The sequence below is a fragment of the Chiloscyllium plagiosum genome, chromosome 13 (assembly GCF_004010195.1).
Source record: "Chiloscyllium plagiosum isolate BGI_BamShark_2017 chromosome 13, ASM401019v2, whole genome shotgun sequence".
Taxonomy (NCBI): Eukaryota; Metazoa; Chordata; class Chondrichthyes; order Orectolobiformes; family Hemiscylliidae; genus Chiloscyllium; species Chiloscyllium plagiosum.
In genome coordinates, this window is record NC_057722.1 from 74800199 (window position 1) to 74821924 (window position 21726).

General features: G+C 42.1%; 1 protein-coding gene across 1 annotated transcript in view; it reads left to right on the forward strand.

Moving 5' to 3' along the window:
* clrn1 (clarin 1) overlaps window positions 1–21485 on the forward strand; it is a 27018-nt gene extending 5533 nt beyond the window's left edge. The window contains exons 2-3 of the mRNA XM_043702748.1: window positions 13359–13538; window positions 19845–21485. Coding sequence (XP_043558683.1) covers window positions 13359–13538; window positions 19845–20110 — 446 coding nt within the window. The 3' untranslated portion in view covers window positions 20111–21485. The remainder of the gene's footprint in view (window positions 1–13358; window positions 13539–19844) is intronic.
* The last annotated feature ends 241 nt before the right edge of the window (window positions 21486–21726 follow it).

A 21726-nucleotide genomic window follows, 5' to 3' on the forward strand; every position in this document is an offset into this window, starting at 1 on the left:
GGAAAGGGGTGGGGAGGGAAATATATCTCTGGTGGTGGGGTCTGTTTGAAAGTGGCGAAAATGTCAGCGGATGATGCGATTTATGCGGAGGTTGGTGGGGTGGAAGGTGAGGAGCGGGGGGGTTCTGTCCTTGCTGCAGTTGGAGGGTGGGGTTCGAGGACGGAGGTGCGGGACATGGATGAGATGCGTTGGGCATTTTCAATCACGTGGGAGGGGAAATTGTGGTCTCTAAAGAAGGAGGCCATCTGGTGTGTTCTGTGGTGGAACTGGTCCTCCTGGGAGCAGATACGGCGGAGGCAGAGGAATTGGGAATACAGGATGGCATTTTTGCAGGAGGTAGGGTGGGAAGAGGTATAATCCAGGTAACTGTGGGAGTTGGTGGGTTTGTGACAAATGTCAGTGTCAAGTTGGTCATCATTAATGGAGATAGAGAGGTCCAGGAAGGGGAGGGAGGTGTCAGAGATGGTCCAGGTGAATTTAAGGTCAGGGTGGAATGTGTTGGTGAAGTTGATGAATTGCTCAATCTCCTCGCAGGAGCATGAGGTGGCGCCAATGCAGTCATCAGTGGAGGGAGAGGTGGGGAGTGGAAGATGGACTGTTCTACATAGCCAACAAAGAGACAGGCATAGCTGGGGCCCATACGGGTTCCCATGGCTACCCCTTTGGTCTGGAGGAAGTGGGAGGATTCGAAGGGGAAATTGTTAAGGGTGAGGACCAGTTCAGCCAAACGAATGAGAGTGTCGGTGGAAGGGTATTGGTGGGGATGTCGGGAGCGGAAGAAATGGATGGCTTGGAGGCCCTGGTCATGGTGGATGGAGGTGTAGAGGGATTGGATATCCATAGTGAAGATGAGGCGTTGGGGGCCGGGGAAACTGAAGTCTTGGAGGAGGTGGAGGGCGTGGGTGGTATCTCGAATGTATGTGGGGAGTTCCTGGACTGGGGGGGATAGGACAATATCGAGGTAGGTGGAGATGAGTTTGGTGGGGCAGGAGCATGCTGAGACAATGGGTCGGCCAGGGTGGTCAGGCTTGTGGATCTTGGGAAGGAGGTAGAATCAGGCGTTGCAGGGTTGGGTCTGTCATCTCACCTCTTAAAATGCCTCTGCAGGAATTCCTCAGGGTAGTGTCGAAGGCCCAACTGGCTTCATCAAATACCTTCCCTCCATCATAAGGTCAGATATTCACTAATGATTGCACAATGTTCAGCATCATTTGCAACTCCTCAGATACTGAAGCAGTCCATGTCCAAATATCCAGACTTGAGCTGAAAAGTGACAAGTAACATGTGTGCAACACAAGTGCCAGGCAATGACTATCTCTAATAAGAGAGAATCTAAACATTATCACTTGATATTCAATGGTGTTAACCTGGAACCCCATCATCAACATCCTGAGAATACTATTGATCAAAAACAGCAGCATGGTGGCACAGTGGTTAGCACTACTGCCTCACAGCGCCAGTGACCTGGGTTCAGTTCCTGCCTCGGGCTACTGTCCGAGTTGAGTTTGCACATTCTCCCCGTGTCTGCGTGGATTTTCTCTGGGTGATCCGGTTTCCTCCCACAATCCAAGGATGTGCAGCCCAGGTGAATTTGTCAGGCTAAATTGCCCATTGTGTTAGGTGCATTAGTCAGGGGTAAATGTAGAGGAATAGATCTGGGTGGTTTACTCTTCGGAGGGTCAGTGTGGACTTGGTGGGCCAAATGGCATGATTCCATATAATCTAAATAAAAACTGACCCTGGATAGTCACAAAACTGTCAGATGCAAGGTATCCTGCAGTAGATAACTCATCTCATGGGTGAGTTCCCCCAAAACGTAATCCACCATCTACAAGGCACAAGTCAGGACTGTGATGGAATACTCTCCACTTGCCTGGATGAGTGCAGCTCCAACAACACTCAAGCTTGACATCATCCAGGACAAAGCAGCCTATTTGATTGGCACCACGTCGACAAACATCCACTCCCTTCACCACCAACGCTCAGTAGCAGCAGTGTGTATCATCTACAAGATACACTGCAGAAATTTACTAAGGTTTCTTGGGTAACACCTTCCAAACCCACAACCTCTACCATCCAGAAGGACAAGGGCAGCAGATACATGGGGACACTATCACCTTCTTGTTTCCCTCCAAGCCACTTAAATCCTGATTTGGAATATACTGCTGTTCCTTCTAGTGTTGTTAGATCAAAGTTCTGGAATTCCCTCCCTTAAGGGGCATTATGGGTTTACCAACAACACACAGACTGCAGCAGTTCAAGAGGGCAGCTCACCATCACCTTCTGAAGGGATGGGCAAGAAGTGCTGGCTCAGTCCCATGGGTGAATAAAAAAACCTCTTTTGATACAAATATAAAATTAAATTAAAAGCACATATATTTTAATACAATTAATTGATTCAGTCACAACACATGTTTGTCCACTTACCTTTAACTCCAAGGTATTTAGCTTCTATTTGCAGAATTAAATACAAACACAACAGTCAAAAAGTAGAATTGCATCTCCCAGATCTGGCCTGAGTTCAAATGCAATTTCCCATTATATCACCTTGCAGTTTTCCCTGTTGATTTGACTTTAATCAATTTAGAAAAACAGGTTTTTAGTTACGTATTTATACTATGCCACATTGTCTGCAATATAAAAATAATAGCAATTCTGCTGTCAGCAATGTCAAAGTGAACCATTCTGCTCCTTTGGCTAAACATTTCCTTTTAAAACTACTTCATTGAAGGGGGCCTGAGTAAATCCATTAACTTGCAAGAAGGGTGACAAAAGCTTATTGCAACAAAGTACTTAACTCAGTAAATTGAGGTTCCCAAATTGACTTTAGAATTGCTTTGGAAATGCCAAGCAGATGTTCACAGGTCATCAAAATTCAGATCACTCAGGAAAAATATTCCCTTTGGAGAGATTAAGTGCTGGAGGCAATAAAGACCATTAGGCTTGCAAGCACAGAAACGTGATGCAGAATTAGGAGCTCACAGCCAAATCCCTCAAGTTAGGTTTACAATGAAGTATCCCTTGAAATTTAGCAATTGGCTAACCGAAGTCTCGGAGGAAATCAGAGGGGTCACTCGGTCCTTCTGCAAGTGATCTCTCCAGGTTAGTTAGGTCGTTTTGAACCAATGGCTATTGTTGCATAATTTGAAGTACAGCAGCAAGCCATACATCAGTTAAATCCCTTGTTTTTGTAAACTCGACACTGTAACCTTAAAGCAGAGTTATCCATGGAAACAAATGTGCATTTTCACAACTCTGCATTATACCCCTCAAGCCATTCTGAACTGCAGTCAATACTGACATGTAAGCAAAGATGTTGCCTGTTTGGTACACTGCAGTGCCCTTTAAATCATAACAAAATGTTCAGCAGTAAATCTGCTTTATAGGTGGTTTACGGGAGGGCTGTCGACCAGAATAACCCTTTAATCTGTTTCAAACAGCATCATAGGACCTCAAACATCCAAGGCAACAGATTAGACAGATTGATTAATATTACTTGCAAAGGAATGGCAATGCAGTATTTCCTTAGAATCAAGAGTGCTCAAGTTCTGTGCTGAGGCTGGATGCGGCAGTGTTCTGATTTAACAGCTAAAGAATGACCAAACAAACTGAGCTGGCACAAATTCTATTTCTCAAAGACCCAAAACTCTCAGCGGCTTTAGAAATATGTTTCACAAAAAACAGAAAGTGCTGAAGAAACTCAGTAGGTCTGGCATATGCGAAGAAAAGAACAAAAGTTAACGTTTCAAATTTGATATGACACTTGTTTGGATGTGCAGTACAGTCGGTTCTGCTATCACACGGTAGTTCTGTTCTCACGCAACCCCGTGTTAAAAGAAATTGTAATATCTGCACCATTTGAACTAATGGGGCAGGAATCTCGTTATACACGCTTTAAAATTTTGTGCTTTAGAAAAAGTGTCCCAAATTCGTCAATCGTGTTATAGCGAATTCATATTAATGAAACGCGTGTTATAGTGGAACGATCTACTTTGCTTTTATTAGAAATATCTTTACTGTATTTAGATCAAGTATTCAGCATGGAAAAGTACTCCAAAAGGTCGAGTATTCTGCAAATAAGTAATCCTTTGTAATTAATTTTTTTAAACATTAATTTATCGCCAATTTAAATTTCCATCAACAATAGCCTCAAGTCAGCAGCAGATGAAGCTGGGACTTTGTTATTTAAGTTAAACTGTTTATGTTCCTTCACATTATCTTTTGAAATTTACCTCTCATATTAATCATATTTCAATTCAGGAAAGATATTTCCCAGGTGTGAAACTATTTCTCACTTTAATACACAAATGAATTCTACATCAATGAATCGTGAATGAATATTTTGGTTCATGTATGCCCTTCTGTCATCTTAAGTTGGAATAATAAAATAATAATAAACAATCTCTAATTGTTCTTAAACTTGAGTGGCTTGCTCAGCCATTACAGAGGGCAATTGAGAGGCAGCTGCATTATTGTAGGAATGGAGTCACATGTGGGTCAGACCAGGTAAGAACAGCAGATTTTATTCCCGAAAGGAGATCAGTGAAACAGATGGGATTTTGCAACAATTCTTGACAATTTCATGGTCACCATCTCGAAACTAAGCTTATAATTCCAGATTTTAGTAATCTGGAACAAAAGCAGAAATCGCTGGAAAAACTCAGCAGCTCTGGCAGCTTCTGTGGAAAGAAAGCAGAGTTAATGTTTCTAGTCCAGTCACACTTCACAGTTCTGATGAAGAGTCACCAGACTCAAATCATTAACATTTTGTTTTCTCCTCACAGATGCTGCCAGACCTGCTGAGTTTCTCCAGCAATTCCTGTTTTTGTTTCAGATCTCCAACATCCACAGTTCTCTGTTTTATTACAGTGGTCCAGGTGTTGTCTACCCAGGGCTTTGTGTATCGGTCTGGCAGCATCTGTAAGGAGAGAAAAGAGCTGATGTTTCTCGAAACGTCAGCTCTTTTCTCTCCTTACGGATGCTGCCAGACCTATGAAGATTTTCCAGCATTTTCTCTTTTGGTTTCAGATTCCAGCATCCGCAGTAATTTGCTTTTATACTTTGTGTATTGGTGGCTAGGTGAAGCATTCACTGCTGAGAAAACTATATAATCCATCCTTGCCTGCCGTGATTGTGACAGTTTAACACTCCATCATTAATGAAAAGACCAGTATAACTCAGAGATGTCTGCAATGTTTATGACAGTTCAGGGTTTCTCATTTGGAGCGAAAAATTATGTCTTACTTCATGTTCTCTATTGCCACCTGTTGTTAATTGCATGTTCATTTCATGCATGTTTCGTTGAAATGTTTTGGTGTGATAAACTTGTATCAATAGTATTGAGTATTATTATTGAACATTGATTTAGGAGTTGGAAGGTCATGGTGCAGCTGTACAAGAAACTCGTGGGACTACTTTTGGAATACCACATTCAATTCTGGTCTCCCTGCTACAGGAAAGATGTTGTGAAAACTTGAAAGGGTTCACAAAATATTTACGAGGATATTTCAGGGTTGGAGGGTTTGAGCTACAGGGAGAGGCTGGGGCTATTTTCCCTGGAGCGTCGGAGGCAACCTTGTAGGAGTTTATAAAATCATAAAGGGCATGGATAGAGTAAATAGCGAAGGTCTTTTTTTCCAGGCTGGGGGAGTCAGAAACTAGAGGGCATAGGTTTATGATGAGAGGGGAAAGATTTAAAAGAGACCTAAGGTTTAACTTTTTCACGCAGAGGGTGGAGCGTGTATGGTCTGTGGCCAAAGGAAGTTGTGGGGGTGGCTGCTACAGTTACAATATTTAAAAGGCATCAGAATAGGAAGGGTTTAGAGGGATATGGGCCAAATACTGGCTGATGGTACTAGATAAGGTTAGGATATCTGGTCAGCATGGACAGAAGAGTCTGTTTCAGTGTTGTACAACTCTATGACTCTAAGTAGAAGGGAAAATGTTAATTCAGAAGGCAAATCAGAGCAGGACTTATACACTTAATGGTAAGGTCCTGGGGAATGTTGCTGAACAAAGAGACCTTGGAGTGCAGGTCCATAGTTCCTTGAAAGTAGAGTCTCGGGTAGATAGTTTAGTGAAGAAGGCGTTTGGTATGCTTTCCTGTATTGATCAGAGCATTGAGCATAGGACTTGAGAGGTCATGTTGCAGCTGTACAGGACATTGGTTCGGCCACTTTTGGAATATTGTGTGCAATTCTGATCTCCCTCCTATGGGAAGGATGTTGTGAAACTTGAAAGGGTTCAGAAAAGATTTACAAGGATATTGCCAGGGTTGGAGGATTTGAGCTAGAGGGAGAAGTTGAATAAGCTGGGGTGTTTTCCCTGGAGCATCGGAGGCTGAAGGGTGACCTTGTAGAGGTTTACAAAATTATGAGGGGCATCAATAGGGTAAATAGATAAAGTCTTTTCCCTGGGTTGGGGGAGTCCAGAACTAGAGGGCTTTGGGTTAGGGTGAGAGGGGAAAGACTTAAAAGGGACCTTAGGGGCAACTTTTCCATGCAGAGGCTTGTGCATGTATGTAATGAGCTGCCGGGGAAGTGATGGAGGCTGGTACAATTGCAACATTTAAAAGGCATCTGGATGGGAAAAGATATGGTTTAGAGGGATACAAGCCAAATGCTGGCAAATGGGACTAGATTAATTTAGGATATCGGGTCAGCATGGACGAGTTGGACTGAAGGGTCTGTTTCCGTGTTGTACCTCTCTATGACTCAATAAAGACTGTTGTATATGCTAGTGCTTTTGAAAGGGTTAATGTTGGAGACAGCATTAAGGTCTACCCAATCTAATTATTTCATAAGGACAGATGTGGAAAGCAGAACATTTCAGGATCTTGTAGGATGAATGCCTTTACCCACCTGTCTTCTGATAGTAATAGAGTTTTTTTAACTTTTACAATGTAACTTGCATCTCATTGTTATTGTGCAGCAAACTGTACCCTTTACTTTGCTTTCTATGGTCCCTCTTCCACATACTATAACATAGTATAACCCATACATATGGGTTAATATTTCAGGGCATAGGGCATTGCCACGCTGCACTTTAAGTTGTGCAGGTCATTAAAATATGTTGAACATTTTTCTTGTTGCTTCCCCAATTCAATTTAAATTTAGTACAAGTGGTTTTATAACAAGTTGACATTGTTCAGCGATTAGCAACAACCCTTAGCACAGAGGGCTTGATAAAACAGTGTATTGTACTTCTGTGTGAGTTTCTGTTGAGGGAATATTATTTGTTATGAATTTTGTAAAGGTTACAATCTCCATTATCTGCAGTCAACTGCTATTCCTCATTCATGTCTTATGTATGCTACTAGTTCACTATGAAATTATAATGTTCATCATATTTTGATCGAAAACAGAGATTACACAAAAAAGTTTAGAAATTAAGACTTCTTCCCAGCAGATGGATCGAAACTAAATTTAGTCATTATTTTGACTTGACCTGCTTTATTTTTCGGTATCCTAATCTGCCCGGTGACTCGCACTTTGTGCTCATCAGCACTTTTACATTCTGGCCAATTGTCCTTTGATAAGACTGGCATGGTTTGCGAATAACAGTAAGGCAAGTTAATTAAAAAATACTAAACAAGAAAGGGTAGCTTATTCATGGCAAGTGGATTGTTTGACACACTGTAAAAACAGATGCAGTCAGTGTAATCTTCAAGCTACACAATTCTAATGGCCCATTTACAAGAGAGCTGTCTCAAAGGGGCACTTTGAAGTGAATTAATGACAAATCGAAGTTATGTTGAATAGGAGAAACAAAATGACCTAATGGGACTCTTTGCGATGGAAAGTAATCTTTCTGAAGTTTTTGAAAGGAGATTGTTTCCAATTGTTGACTGAACCACATGCAATAAAACTGCTGTGAATGATAATTTTCATCAATTTTAAAGAACTAAGGTTCTAACTGTCACAAATAATAAAGGAAATTGTATAGAGTAATTTTAACCCTAATGATCGTGTAAAATGGGAGCTCTCAAATCGGTTGCTTGTTAAACACTCCAACTGTGTTCCATTGATTTCAGTAGAAAGTAAATTTGGGTTTTTTATGCAGCAAACAGCCAATTCCATTGCATCCAACTTGTTCCTGAGTCCAAGGTTAATTAACCCCCCCAGCATATAATTACCCAAATTTAGAATCATGGAATGGTTCCAGTGTAGAAATAGGTAATTTTGTTTGCCACATCCTTGATAGCTCTCTTCAAATGCAGCTGAATGAATCATAGAATTGTCATGAAGTTCCTTAGTTTTGCCCTTACTTTCTGCCAATTTTCTTCTCTCCATCTAGTTATCTTCGTCAAAAATTCATCAACAGGTGAGCTCGTAGTATTAATTAATTAATTGATTTGAGAATTGGTGTTATCAACAATTACTCCCCATCCCTCCCCCCATTACCACCACCATCATTGGAGATCCAGCTTGATCCCTTCAACCCACCAAAGCCAACTGCTTCCCCAGAGGAAAGCAAAGAATGAACATTGTAAAGTGTCATCGCCAACATTTGATTTGACATTTTGTGGATATGTCAATCAATCCCACAGCAAGTTCCAGAAGTTCCGGATTCCAATGGAAGAGTGAATTTTGGGAACCAAGTGTGTTGATTCTGTGATATCATTTTTGAATGTTCATCACCTCATTAACCAGGGAGCAAACTCAGTGCGATGTTAGAGACCATGCCAAAGAGATTGTGAGTAAGTGGGAATCTCACTGGGCTAGTAATCCAAAAGCCCAGATGAATGATCGGATGACATGGGTTTAAATCTGACCACAGAAGCTGATGGAATTTAAATTCCATTAATAAACCTGGAATTGACGACTATTTTCAATTGTTGTTCAAAACCCAAAGGGTTTATCACACATCTGCTGCACTTACATGGTCTGGCATACTTATGACTTCAGACTCAAAAACTGTGCCGCTGGAAAAGCACAGCAGGTCAGGCAGCATCCGAGGAGCAGGAGAGTCAACGTTTTGGGCATAAACAGGGTGGCATGGTGGCTCAGTGGTTAGTACTGCTGCCTCACAGAGTCAGGGACCTGGGTTTGATTCCTGCCTTGGGTGACTGTCTGTGTGGAGTTAGCACATTCTCCCTGTGTCTGCGTGGGTTTCCTCCGGGTGCTCCAGTTTCCTCCAACAATCCAAAGATGGGTAGGTCAGGTGACTTGGCCATGCTAAATTGCCCATAGTGTTAGGTGTATTCGTCAGGGGTAAATATAGGCTAAGGGAAAGGGTCTGGGTGGGTTACACTTCGGAGGGTCGGTGTTGACTTGTTGGGCTGAACGGGCTGTTTCCATATGTAGGGAATCTAATCTTCAAAATATTTAAAGATTCTGCATCAGATGCCTTTTGAGCAAGAGAACTTCAAAGGCTCTCAATCCTCTGAAAGAAAATCCCCTTAAATGGGCAAGACCTGATTTTTAAATGATGCTACTGGTTCTAAGTTCTAAAAGGAAAAATGCTTGCAATATCAACTCGGTCAAGCTGACCACTTCAACTCCCTCTCCCACTCCCCCAAGGATATGCAAGTCTTGGGCCTCCAAATCCAAGCCACCTGACGTCTGGAGGAAGAATACCTCATCTTCCACCTTGGGACCCTCCAACGTCGACTTCACCAGTTTCCTCATCTCCCCCCCCCCCCCACACCACCACCTCATCCCAGATTCAATCCTCCAACCCAGCACTGCCCTGTTGAATTGTCCGACCTATCTATCTCCCTTCCCACCTATCCACTCCACCCTCCCCTCTGATCTATCGTCATCACCCCCCACTTGCATCTGCGTATCTCCTTCCCAGCTACCTCAGCATCCCTCCCCACCCCACCCCCACCGCTGTCCTCATATGCCTGATGAAGGGCTTATGCCTGAAATGTTGATTCCCCCCTCCTCAGATGCTGCCAGACCTGCTGTGCTTTTCCAGCACCACACTTTTCGCCTCAGAATCTTAAGTGTTTTTAATTAAGTCACCTCCAGAGTCAACTCCAGGTTTATGAAGCCATTGCCTGTGAAGTTATTTAAACCCATGATGAAGCCAGATAGCTCTGCATGAGACTGCACAGGCACGCTTGAACAACTTTTCAATAGTTCTGCTCCACATCAACCCCTGAACAAATTCCCTTAGGAACTTGAGGAATTGTTAACCGGTGTCAGGCATCCTCCCTGCTACCCCCAATCCCCCAACACCTCTTTCAAATTCCAAAAAAGGCCTGTGAAGTGTCAAGATCTCGACATCAAGATAGCAATTTTCATTGCCCACCCACTCCAGGGGTCCGTTCTAATCCTCTTGGCATATGGGTTCATATCGAACGGGACAGATGGGTGGAATTTTAACTCAGTTGGGAAATCTGGGATATAAAGCTAGCCTCAATGATGGTGTTAATGATCCTCAATTGTTGTGGGGAGAAACCCCACAGGAGCAGAAATAAAGCAAAGAACTGTGGATGCTGGAGATCTGAAACAAAAACAGAAATTGTTGGAGGAACTTAGCAGATGTGTCAGTGTCTACATTTACTCCCAGTTAAGTAGTGCTTCAATTTGAAAATACTCTTTGTTTTCAAATCTCTCCATAGCCCATTTCTTTGCTGTTGTTGTAATCTGCCAAAATCCACAAGCCTATGTGATAGCCACATTCTTCGAATTCCAGATCCCTGAGCATCTCGAATTTTAAATGTTCTGCCATTGGCGCTCACGGCCAGCCCCAAGCTCTGGAAGACTCTTCATCCTTTAATCCAGAACCTTTCATCCTTTAACTCACTCCATAAAACCTACCTTCTTCGACATTTCTTTTCTACTCCTTTAAAATGTTGATTCCTGTTAAACAGCCGCTGGTTGGGACTGTAACAAAAACAAAATTGAATGGTCATCGGAAGCTTACAAAACTGGAAACGGAAACTTCAAAAGTCAAATCAAAACACAGCTATTCAGTGTGACGATGCACTCCAGCCCCTGCAGTGCCCACTTGTCTTTAAATTGTGCTGGCGGGCACCAAGTGCACCCTCTGAACAGACACCGAAACATGAATGTAACTGTGGAGAAAGGGTGGACAGTCAATTTCGTTGACCCCCATCACAGCCCACTGCCTGGATGGTTTTTGATTCCATACTTTCATGGGATCTAAACTTCAGTGACAAAACCAGCAATTGTCCTAATTCTCCTTGAACTAAAGGTTTTGCTTTGAACCATTTCAAAGGACAATCCAGAATCCACCACATTGCTGGGCCGTACATTGCCTTTCTCTGAAAGGGATTAATGAACCAGATGGGTTTTAATAGCAACTAACAATAGTTTCATAGGCACCATTTCTGAGACTAGCTTTCAGTTCTAGATTTTAGTCCATTTAATTTCAATTCTAGCAGCTCCAGAAATAGAATTTAATGCCCAAAGCATTACCTTGGGCCTCTGGGTTACAATATCATCGTACCACCACCTTGCCATCAGTAAGTTATTGGATTTAACAGCAGCATGTAAGACCTTGTTCTGTAATATCTGAGGAAGATGTGTTATGCTCAGACCTGATACAAATTGAGAGTTGACATATTTGGGATGAACACACTTAACACGGGCTGGAAATCAGAGCTGGGAGGAGTGGAATTGGAGTAGAAGATGGGAGCATGATCTATTACCGCTGAGTACCCTAATCCCCCTCTCAGATGTATGTACAAAGCAAGCACACATACAAACAAAGCCCTGGCTGCGGAGCTATGCAATCTAATTGAGGTTACGGTTTATTAATTCTGTACTAGGCATGTCATGTCTTCAGCGGCCAAGTAAGAACCTGATTCTGTCTGACAGATGCTCTGTGGAAGCAAAATGGGCAATGTTGCTGTTGTGGTGCAGGATAACAAACTGAGCTGCTAAACTACAGCTGTAAATTAAATTGTTTCATCTGTCTGGCATTGTTAATATCATACCAGCTCTTGATAACCTATGGATCAGCAATAACCTCAATATAAAATTTCAGTGACAAAGAAAGCAGTTGTGTCTGTCATTCTGAAAGCATTCAGAAGGGATATTCATTCACCCTGTTGTTTTTCTATTCAATACAACATAGGTCATGTGCACTGGGGTTAATTGCTTAGTATTAATCTTGTGAGTGAAGTATTCTGTAAAGGACACTTTGGGTTTTAAAAATAGTTGCTGGTACATGTTGAAACAACCACTCTACAATTAAAATTGGGTTACATCCTGATATCCATCTGCTTGTTTCCCAATCTCCATATGAGTGCAATCAATGGATTATTAGCTCTATTGCTTAATCCTTGAGGTCTAGGGGGAAAACAAATTTCTGCCAATATTTACAAGAGGCAGAATTTCTCAGCTGCACAGAGCGATTCTTGTCTGAATTCTCTGAAATTTTAATTCATGAAAATATTTAAATGATTGCCCCACCCTGTGTCACAGCCTTGTCAAAACCAAAAGTGGACAGGTCTGAAGTCATACAGATGTACAGCACGGAAACAGAGCCTTTGGTCCTACCTGTCCATGCCGACTAGATATCGCACCCAATCTAGTCTCACCTGCCAGCATCCGGCCCATATCCCTCCAAACACTTCCTATTCATATACCCATCCAGATGCCTTTTGAATGTAATTGTACCAGCCTCCACCATTTCCTCTGTCTGCTCATTCCATACAGGCACCACCCTCTGCATGAAAAAGTTGTCCTTATATCATTCTCCTCTCACCCCAAACCAATGTCCTTTAGTTCTGGACTCCCCATCCCAGGGAAAAGACCTTGTCCATTTATCCTATCTATGCCCATTATGACTTTACAAACCTCTATAAGGTCACCCCTCAGCCTCCAACGCTCCAAGGAAAACAGCCCTAGCCTATTCAGCCTCTCACTATAGCTCAAATCGTCCAATCCTAGCAACATCCTTGTAAATCTTTTCTGAACACGTTGTGAGTGGGTTGCGGTTCTTAATATTTGGCTAATATTAATATTGGGCTAATATTAATATTTGGCTATCATTACAGAGTGGGATGCTGTGTAACTCGGAAGGCAACTTGAAGTTGGTCTTGTTCCAATGTGCCTATCGTCCTTGTCCTTCTAGGTGATAGAGGTTATGGGTTTTGAAGTTGCTGTCAAAGGAGCTTAAGCAAGTGGCTGTATTGCATATGGGATGCAGTAGAGCCACTGTACAGTGGTATATGGAGGGAGTGAATGTTGAAGGTGGTGCTAATCAAGCAGATTGCTTTGATGTTGAGCTCCTCAAGCAATGTACTTATCCAGGCAAGCAGAAGGTGAAATTGGAAAAATTAAAGAAAAACCTTATCGCGCAAATGCCCCAGCACAAGCTGCAAACAATAGTCCAGGACAACCATCACTTAACAATTGCTATTTCTATTTTTTTTCCAGTTTTTCCAACACTCTTGGATGCGATTCCTGCAGGTCTTCATGTTGCTGTAATACTGTTTTCTGTTGTGGTAATTGTGTTCGCTTTGGTGGCGGCAGGATTCTTTATGTTCAATGCATTTGGAAGACCTTATGAGACCCTCCAAGGTCCAAATGGCCTGTACCTTTGGAATACCATCGCCTGTGAGTATCATAGGGAATTGCTCCTTTTCGTCAATCCCAAAGTTAGAACACTGGAAAAATGCAGATGGAATAGTGGCAAGAGTTTTCCTTTTTTGTCTTGGTTCTGTTTAGACTGAAATTAATTGAAAACTTCACAGTCTTAAAAAGGAAGCTCCTTATACAGCTAGCTCCCAAAGATAGCAATAAATGATCAGATAATCAGGATACCCAGCTTATCTCCCAGTACTGGCATAGGATCATTTACACAACAGCATAAATCAGATTAAGGGAAAATATACAGTTAATGGCAGGATCCTGAACAGCATTGATGTACAGAGGGATGGTTCTAGTCCATAGCTCCCTGAAAGTAGCCACACAGATAGGAAAGGTGGGAAAGAAGGTGTATGGCATGCTTGCCTTTATTGGTCGGGGCATTGAGTACAAGAATCAGGAAATGATGTTGCAGGTTTATAAGGCTTTGGTTCGGCCACACTTAGAGTACTGAGTTCAATTCTGGTCGCCACATTACAGGACAGATTTGGAGGGTTTGGAGCGGGTGCAACAGAGATTTACCAGGATGCTGCCTGGATCAGAGGATATGAGCTATAGGGAGAGGCTGGAAAAATTCAGATTGTTTTCTCTGGAGTGGCAGAGGTTGCAGGGAGTCTTGATAGAAGTCTTTAAGGTTATGAGATGCATAGATAGGTTTGACGGTCAGAATCGTTTTCCCAGAGTTGAAATGTCCAATACTTGAGGGCAAGCATTTAAGGTGAGATGGGGAAAGTTCAAAGGAGATGTGAGGGGCAAGTTTGTACGCAGAGAGGGGTAGGAGTCTAGAATATGCTGCTGGGAGATGGAGGTGGAGGCAGATATGATAGGGGCATTTAAGGGGCTTTTAGATAAGCTCATGATTAAGCAAGGAATGGAGAGATATAGACCAAAGGAAGGCAGAAGGGATTAGTTTAACTTGGTGTCATGTTCAACACAACATCATGGGCTGAAGGGCCTGTTCCTGTGCTGTACTCTTCTATATTCTAGGTCTTGGTTTAATTTACCTTCTGAAAAGCCTTCAGTTCCACCTGTGACAATGCAGCACACTCTCAGGCATAGTGCTGAAGTGTCAGTCACTTGATGTCAGATTTCTGGTACACCCCAAAACTATCTGACTCACCCATGGGAATGTAGCCACTGAACTTAGTGTCTGCTTCAGCGCTGGAACGAGAATATACCTTGAGATAAACAAATTCCAGCCAGAGTTTCAGACCCATAAAATTTCAACAGGACAAAGCAATAAATAAATGCAAGACAGATAAAAATGATATAGGCTACACTAACCTCATTGTTATGTGACTGGTCTTGTAGTGAAAAGAAAGATAAATTGACATTGGAGACAGTCCAAAGAAGGTTCACTCAGCTGATACCAGATATATAGACAGACTGATTTATAAGGAGAGGTTGGACAGTTTGGGCCTGAACTTGTTGCAATATAGAAGAATGAGAGGCAACCTTGTTAAAACATACAAGACTTGAGAGGGTAGGTCCAGTGAGGTTGTTTCCCTTGTGATAGAGTCTGGTACCTCAGTGTATAATGTCAAAATAAGGGGTCATACATTAAGGGATGAGGAGGAATTTCTTTTCTCAGAGAGTAGAGAATCCGTGGAATTCTTTACCAGGCAGCACTGTTGAGATTGGCTCATTAAGTATATTCAAGGGTGTGATGGACAAAGTTTTAATTGGTAAAGGAATCAAGGATTATGGGGAAAAGGCAAGAAAGTGGAGTTGAGGATTCTGAGATCAGCCATGATCTGATTGGATAGCAGAGTCGATGGGCTGCATGGCCTACTTCTGCTCCTATGTCATATGGTCTTATAGTGAAGTCGCCTGGACTGATGGCTGGGAACAGGAGTTCAAATTGGAAACTAAATTAATTTAACGAGAGGCTGTTATCCGTGGTTGTGACAATGAACTGACTGATGGTTAAAATGCACCTAGTTCACGTTAGAGAAGCAAAGTTTCATTCCTCATGTGGTCTGGCCTGATCTGGTTCATTCTTAACTGCCCAACAAATCACTCAGTTAGACTTGAGAAGACATTAGTGAGTTTTGAGAAGATTTGTAGCTCAGGTCGAGGTTCTGGATGTAGGTTTGCTCGCTGAGCTGAAAAGTCCACTGAAGGTGTTACCTAGTAGGGTGGCGAAACGTCTGGAAATGAACCTTCCAGCTCAGTGAGCAAATCTAAATCCTTGAGAAGACATCTCGAGAGCAATAACTGCAGGTTGTGCCAGCGATGGCCTATCCAGTGAAGGAGTAAAGAGAAAACTGTGCCCCAGAGCCAGACTGCCATTAACTCAAATGCATAAAACCCTCAGGCTGGAAGTGGCATATCTCAACCTAGAGGCATTACATGAGGCTATTACCTCGTCAGCTCAAGTTGAATTTTCAGGCCCAACAATGAGAATAAAGTGTTACAAACATCCCATCTCATAAATGATTGATGTTGAATCAATGATGGGAAGAAGAATTCTTTACTTCTGTTACCTTCTAACCCCATAAAACATTCACATTTCAGGAATGGTGTAAAAATAAAGGTGTCATTTTCAACTTAATTGTGGAAAGGAAATTCACATGGGACTTACAATGACCTGAAATATTAGTTCAGCACTGCAGTGAGAAGTTGAAAAGTTTTCAAAAAAACATTTCAGTGGAATATGGATGCCACTACCTCGGCCAGCATTTATTGCCCATCCCATAAGAGTCAAACACATTGCCGCGGGTCTGGAGTCACATGCGGGTGAGAATGGCTTAGGATGGCAAATCTCCATCTCTGATGGATATTAGTGAACAAGAGAGGTTTTCACATAGGAACAGGAGTAGGCCATTCAGCCCCTCGGGTCTGTTCTCCCAATCAGTGCGATCATAGCTGATCTCTGGTCTAACTGTATACACTTGCCTTTGGCCCATTTCCCCTCATACCTTTGCTTAACAAAAATATATCTGCATCAGTTTTAAAACAAACAATTGATATAGCATCAACTGCCATTTGAGGAAGAGTGTTACAAACCTCCACCACCCTTTGTGTGTCGAAATGCTTCCTAACATCTCTCCCGAGTGGTCGAGCCCAAAACTTTAGACAATTTTCCGTACTTCTAGAATCCCTAGCCAGTGGAAATAGTTTATCTTGATCTGCACCTGTCTTTTCTTCTTATTATCTTAAAGACTTTGATATTGCCAGACATTACCTTGTCATTATTTGGCTAAGTGTTCTTGACTCCAGCGTGTCTTATTGAATTCATATGTCACCATCTGCTTTGGTGGGATTTATCAAACTCACATCCCCAGAACATTAGCCTGGGATTTGGGATTACGCTCTTGCAACATTCCCAATATACAGCCACCTCCCCATTCTAACTGACCCCAAATCAGTTGGCAGAAAATGTTACCTGTTTCATTCTCACTGGTTCAATGATGCTGCACCCGACTACAGAATCCCTACAGCGTAGAAACAGGCCCTTCATCCCGACATGTGCAAACTCTGCACAGACAATTACCCAAGGCTGGAATTGAACCCAGATTCCTGGCGCTGTGAGGCAGCTGTGCTAATCACTGAGTCACCATGCCGCCCCAAATGATTTATGCACATACGGTATTTCCATGTCTTGGAACATAACTCTATTACAAAGGATTAGTGAATTTCATCAGACAACTCAAATTACTCATGAGGAATCAAGACTTTAGATGCACCAGTTTGGGCTGCTTGAGCAATCGATGTTTCTCTTTACCTGGTTAACAAATAATGGTGACAAATTGCATTACTATCCAACATTAATTAGCTCAAGCCAGTGACTCAACAGTGATAAATGAGCTGAGGCATCATAAATGGTCAAACCAGGTTTTTTTTCTGTTAGAACTTTTCCCTCATGTTTGTCAGTGTGCATTACGGTAGTGTTAGTTAGGTGCAAGTTAGCAATGCTCTTTAGTGTCTATTAACTGCAAGCCCAGAGAGATCTAAGTTGCACGTATATTACCACTGACTCAGATCCAATTTTAATGGAATCTCGGGGAACTTTCTTGGATCAGACAATGCTAAGCTAATATGAATCTCATCAGCTTCATTCTGCTGATTTTTAAAAAATATTGTTTCTTAATGCTAATTTGAAGTGGCGTTGCACTTAATAGTTCGTATTGAAACTGGTTGGCATTGGGACCATTGAGGATGTTGAGTTAAATTGAATTGATTGTCATCTGTATCGAGACACAGTGAAAAGCAATGTCTTGTGAGCAATATAGGCAGATCACAGAGTTAGGTAGCACAGACAGCAAATAAATAATAGGTAAACATTCCTGCCTTGGGCGACTGTCTGTGTGGAGCTTGCACATTCTTCCCGTGTCTTCGGGGATTTCCTCCGGGTGCTCTGGTTTCTTCCCACAATCCAAAGATGTGCAGATTAGGTGAATCGGTCATGCTAAATTGCCCCATTGAATTCAGGGATGTGTAGGTCAGGTGAATTAGTCAGGGGTAAATGCTGCTGAAAGAAGATGCATCTTGTAGGGTATAAAGATACATAGGTCTCGAGGACCTGATTAAATGTATCCCAATCTGCTGTAGGAAGCAAGGGAGGAGACACTGGGAGAGATATCTAATACTTTGCTGGCCACATGTGAAGTGCCAGGTGACTGGAGGATAGCTAATGTAGTTCAGTTGTTCCAGTGTGGCAGCAGGGACAGGCCAGGTAATTACAGACCAGGTAGCCTGATATCGGTAGTAGGGAAATTAGTGGAAAAACTTATGAAGAATGGGAATACTCCATACTCAAATAAGCAGGGGATGATCAGAGATGGTTAGCACAGATTTCTTAGAGGGCAATTCTGTCTGACTAATTTAATTGAGTTTTTTGAGAAGGTGACTAAATATATTGATGAGGATAGTACATTTGATGTGGTTTATATGGACAAGGTCCCACATGGAAGGCTGATCTAAAAGGTAAAAGCCCATGGGATCCAGGGCAAGTTGCCAACTGGATCCAAAATTGGCTTCCAAATGGGAGGCAAAGTGTGGTGATGGAGGGTTATTTTTGTGATTGGAAGCTGATGACCAGTGGTGTAGCACAGGGATTGCTGCTGGGACCCTTGCTGTTTGTAATGTGCATTAATGACTTGGATGTGAATGTGCAAGGTATATTTCGTAAGTTTGCGGGTGATGTGAAAATCGAAGGGTTTGTTGATAATGAGGAGGATGGTCTCAGGCTACTGTCTGATATTGATCAAATGGTAAATTGGGCAGAGCAACAGCAGATAGAATTCAATCCTGATATGTGTAAGGTGATATATTTTGGGAGGTTCAATAAGGGAAGGATACACAAAATGAATGGTTGGTCTCTAGGGAGTACGGAGAGGACCTTGGTGTACCAGTCCAAAGATCCCTGAAGTTGTCAGCACAGGCAGACAGGCTGGTGAAGTAGGCATATGGGGGATGCTTGCCTTCATTAGCTGGACCGTAGAATATAGAAGTAAGGAATTCTCAGTGCAACTTTATAAAACATTGGTTAGGTCCCAGATGGAATACTGTGCGCAGTTCTGGTCCCCACACAATCGAAAGCTGTGATTGACCTGGAGAGGGTGCAGAGGAGATTCATCAGGATGTTGCCTGGGATGAAGAGTCTCAGTTATAAGTAGAGACTGGATAGGCTGAGTTTGTTTTCCCTGGAGCAGAGGAGGCTGAGGCAGGGTGGGTGGGATCTGATTTGAGATATACAAAATTATAACAGGCGTAGACAGAATAGACCATGAGAATCTTTTCCCCATGGCAGATGTATCTAAGACCAGAGGGCACAAGTTTAAGGTGAGGAGCAAGTAGTTTAAAGGAGATCTAGGAGGAATATTTTCACCCAGAGGGTGGTAGAAATAGGGAATGTGCTGGAGGGTGGTGGAAGTAAGTACTCTCATAATATTTAAGAAGCATCTGAATGAATGTTTAAAATACCAGGGCAGAGTGGGCGATGGACTAAATGCAGGTAAATGGGGTTGATGTAGTTCGACAGTTGTTGGTCAGCATAGAGACAGTGGGCCAAAGGGCCTGTTCTATGCTGTATGACTCTATGACTATTGGAAAGTCAATGCCAGAGGGTCCAGTGGATGTCAGTCAGAGGTCAGTCATATCAGTAAATTGGAAAGATAATGAGAAAAACGTTTGAAGCTTCTAGCAATCGATGAAGAATTACAGGCGACACTATCTTCACAATTATTGTGGTAACACATAAAAAGCACAGACACATAAGTTATTTTGTCCTTTCAAATATTTTCTTAATATCATCCTTTCTTTCCACATCAGGTTCCAGCGGTTTTATGGTGATGATACTCTTTACCTCTGAAGTAAAAACTCATCGCCTGTCTGAGAAGATTGCAAACTACAAAGAGGCAAACTTTGTCTTCAAGACACAGACTGAAGCTTTTGGATATTCTTTCTGGCTTCTCTTTGTTTGCACAGCGATGCATTCTGTCAACATACTGCTCATCAGATTAGCTGGAATTCAATTCCCTTTCTTCAAACCAAAAAACGCAGATTCAAGTAATGGGGGAGCTGACCTTATGTACTAAAACATGTTAGTCCCGGCATACTCAAGACTTGTAAGTCAACATGTGGCTAACGTTCCCCTAAATTTGCATTGAAACTCTTGAACATAATTCAGAATCCCGCACGTGGATTATATACTGCATTGCTCATTGATAGCAATGTTTTGCCCACCTAGATGATATAACGTTTGGATAGATAACATTTTGGGAGATTGAGACTAAAAATATGGCAATATTGATGAGTCTTTGAGAAACAACATCATGTTGACAAGAAAACAGAATTAATAACCAAAGGGTTGGCCACCTGGTGTACATTGGAATCGTGAATGATTTCAAAACGAAATTGGATAGAAACCTGGTGGAAATAAATTTAAATAACTACAATGACAGAACAGGAGGGTGGGACTGGTAGAATTGCTCTACATAGACTTCATGGGCTGGGTGGTCACTTCCTGGGCTGTAATGACTGTAAAATGGTTACCACCTTCGAAATATTGTGGTGCAGTAATAGCAACAAACATTTTGACATGTGGAAAAGCTTACATCCTTAGTGTAAGGAAAGAAGTGTCAAATTAAGTTTTAGTGTCTTTACATACTTTCAACAGGTAACACACAGAAGGGTTTCACATCCTGAAATGCACAAGGACAGGAGTAGGCCATTCAGCCCCTCTGGCCCTGCTCTGCCATTCAATTAGACCCTGGTTCAAAACCCATTTATTATACTTGATGGCCTTCCTAACAAAAAGAATATTGTCTTTAATCTTGGCAGCTCTAATTGACCTCCAATATCTACAGATTTTCAGGGCAGTTAATTTCATATTTCTGCCACTGTTCGTGTAGAAAAGTACGTTTCTAATTCTGTCCCTAAATGGCTTAGCTGTAACTTGAATATTTTGTCCCATTCATTCTTCAGTCCGTATTAATATTGCAAAAGAAAATTTCAAGCTACATAACGTTTACAAGGAATTAATTTTCCCTTAAGCATTTTAATAGTTTATTTTCAGTTATTTAAAGGTGTCAGTGCTAAAGGAACAACTATATTTAATGTGTTGCATTTTCAAAAAGAATTAGTTTAGGAAATTTATGTAGAGTTGCGGTTTCTACATAAATAGCTTGGTTTCTATTCCATTGTTCTAAAGAAGAGTCACTGGATTCTGTTTTCTCTCCATAGATGCTGCGAGACCTGCTAAGTTTCTCCAGCAATTTCTGCCTTTGTTTATTTTTTTCTGTCCTATTCTATTCATAGCACCTTGTCCTTAACACATATTGGATACGACTAGTTATTTATTTCCGATGTACAGTTAACAACTATCCTATAGCCATTAATGAAAGGAGAAAGTGAGGTCTGCAGATGCTGGAGATCAGAGCTGAAAAATGTGTTGCTGGAAAAGCGCAACAGGTCAGGCAGCATCCGAGGAGCAGGAGAATCGACGTTTCGGGCATAAGCCCTTCTTCAAGAATGCTGACGTGGCTGAAGAGCTTCAGGGCAGAGGAGATGACCTGGGGGGTGCAGTGAGAGAGGGACTCACTGAGATCCTTGTAGAGGGAGGAAGAGAGCTTCTTCAAGGAAGACATCCTTGCAAGAGGATTCGCAGTAGGTTAAAATCAACTAGGAGAAAGTGAGGTCTGCAGATGCTGGA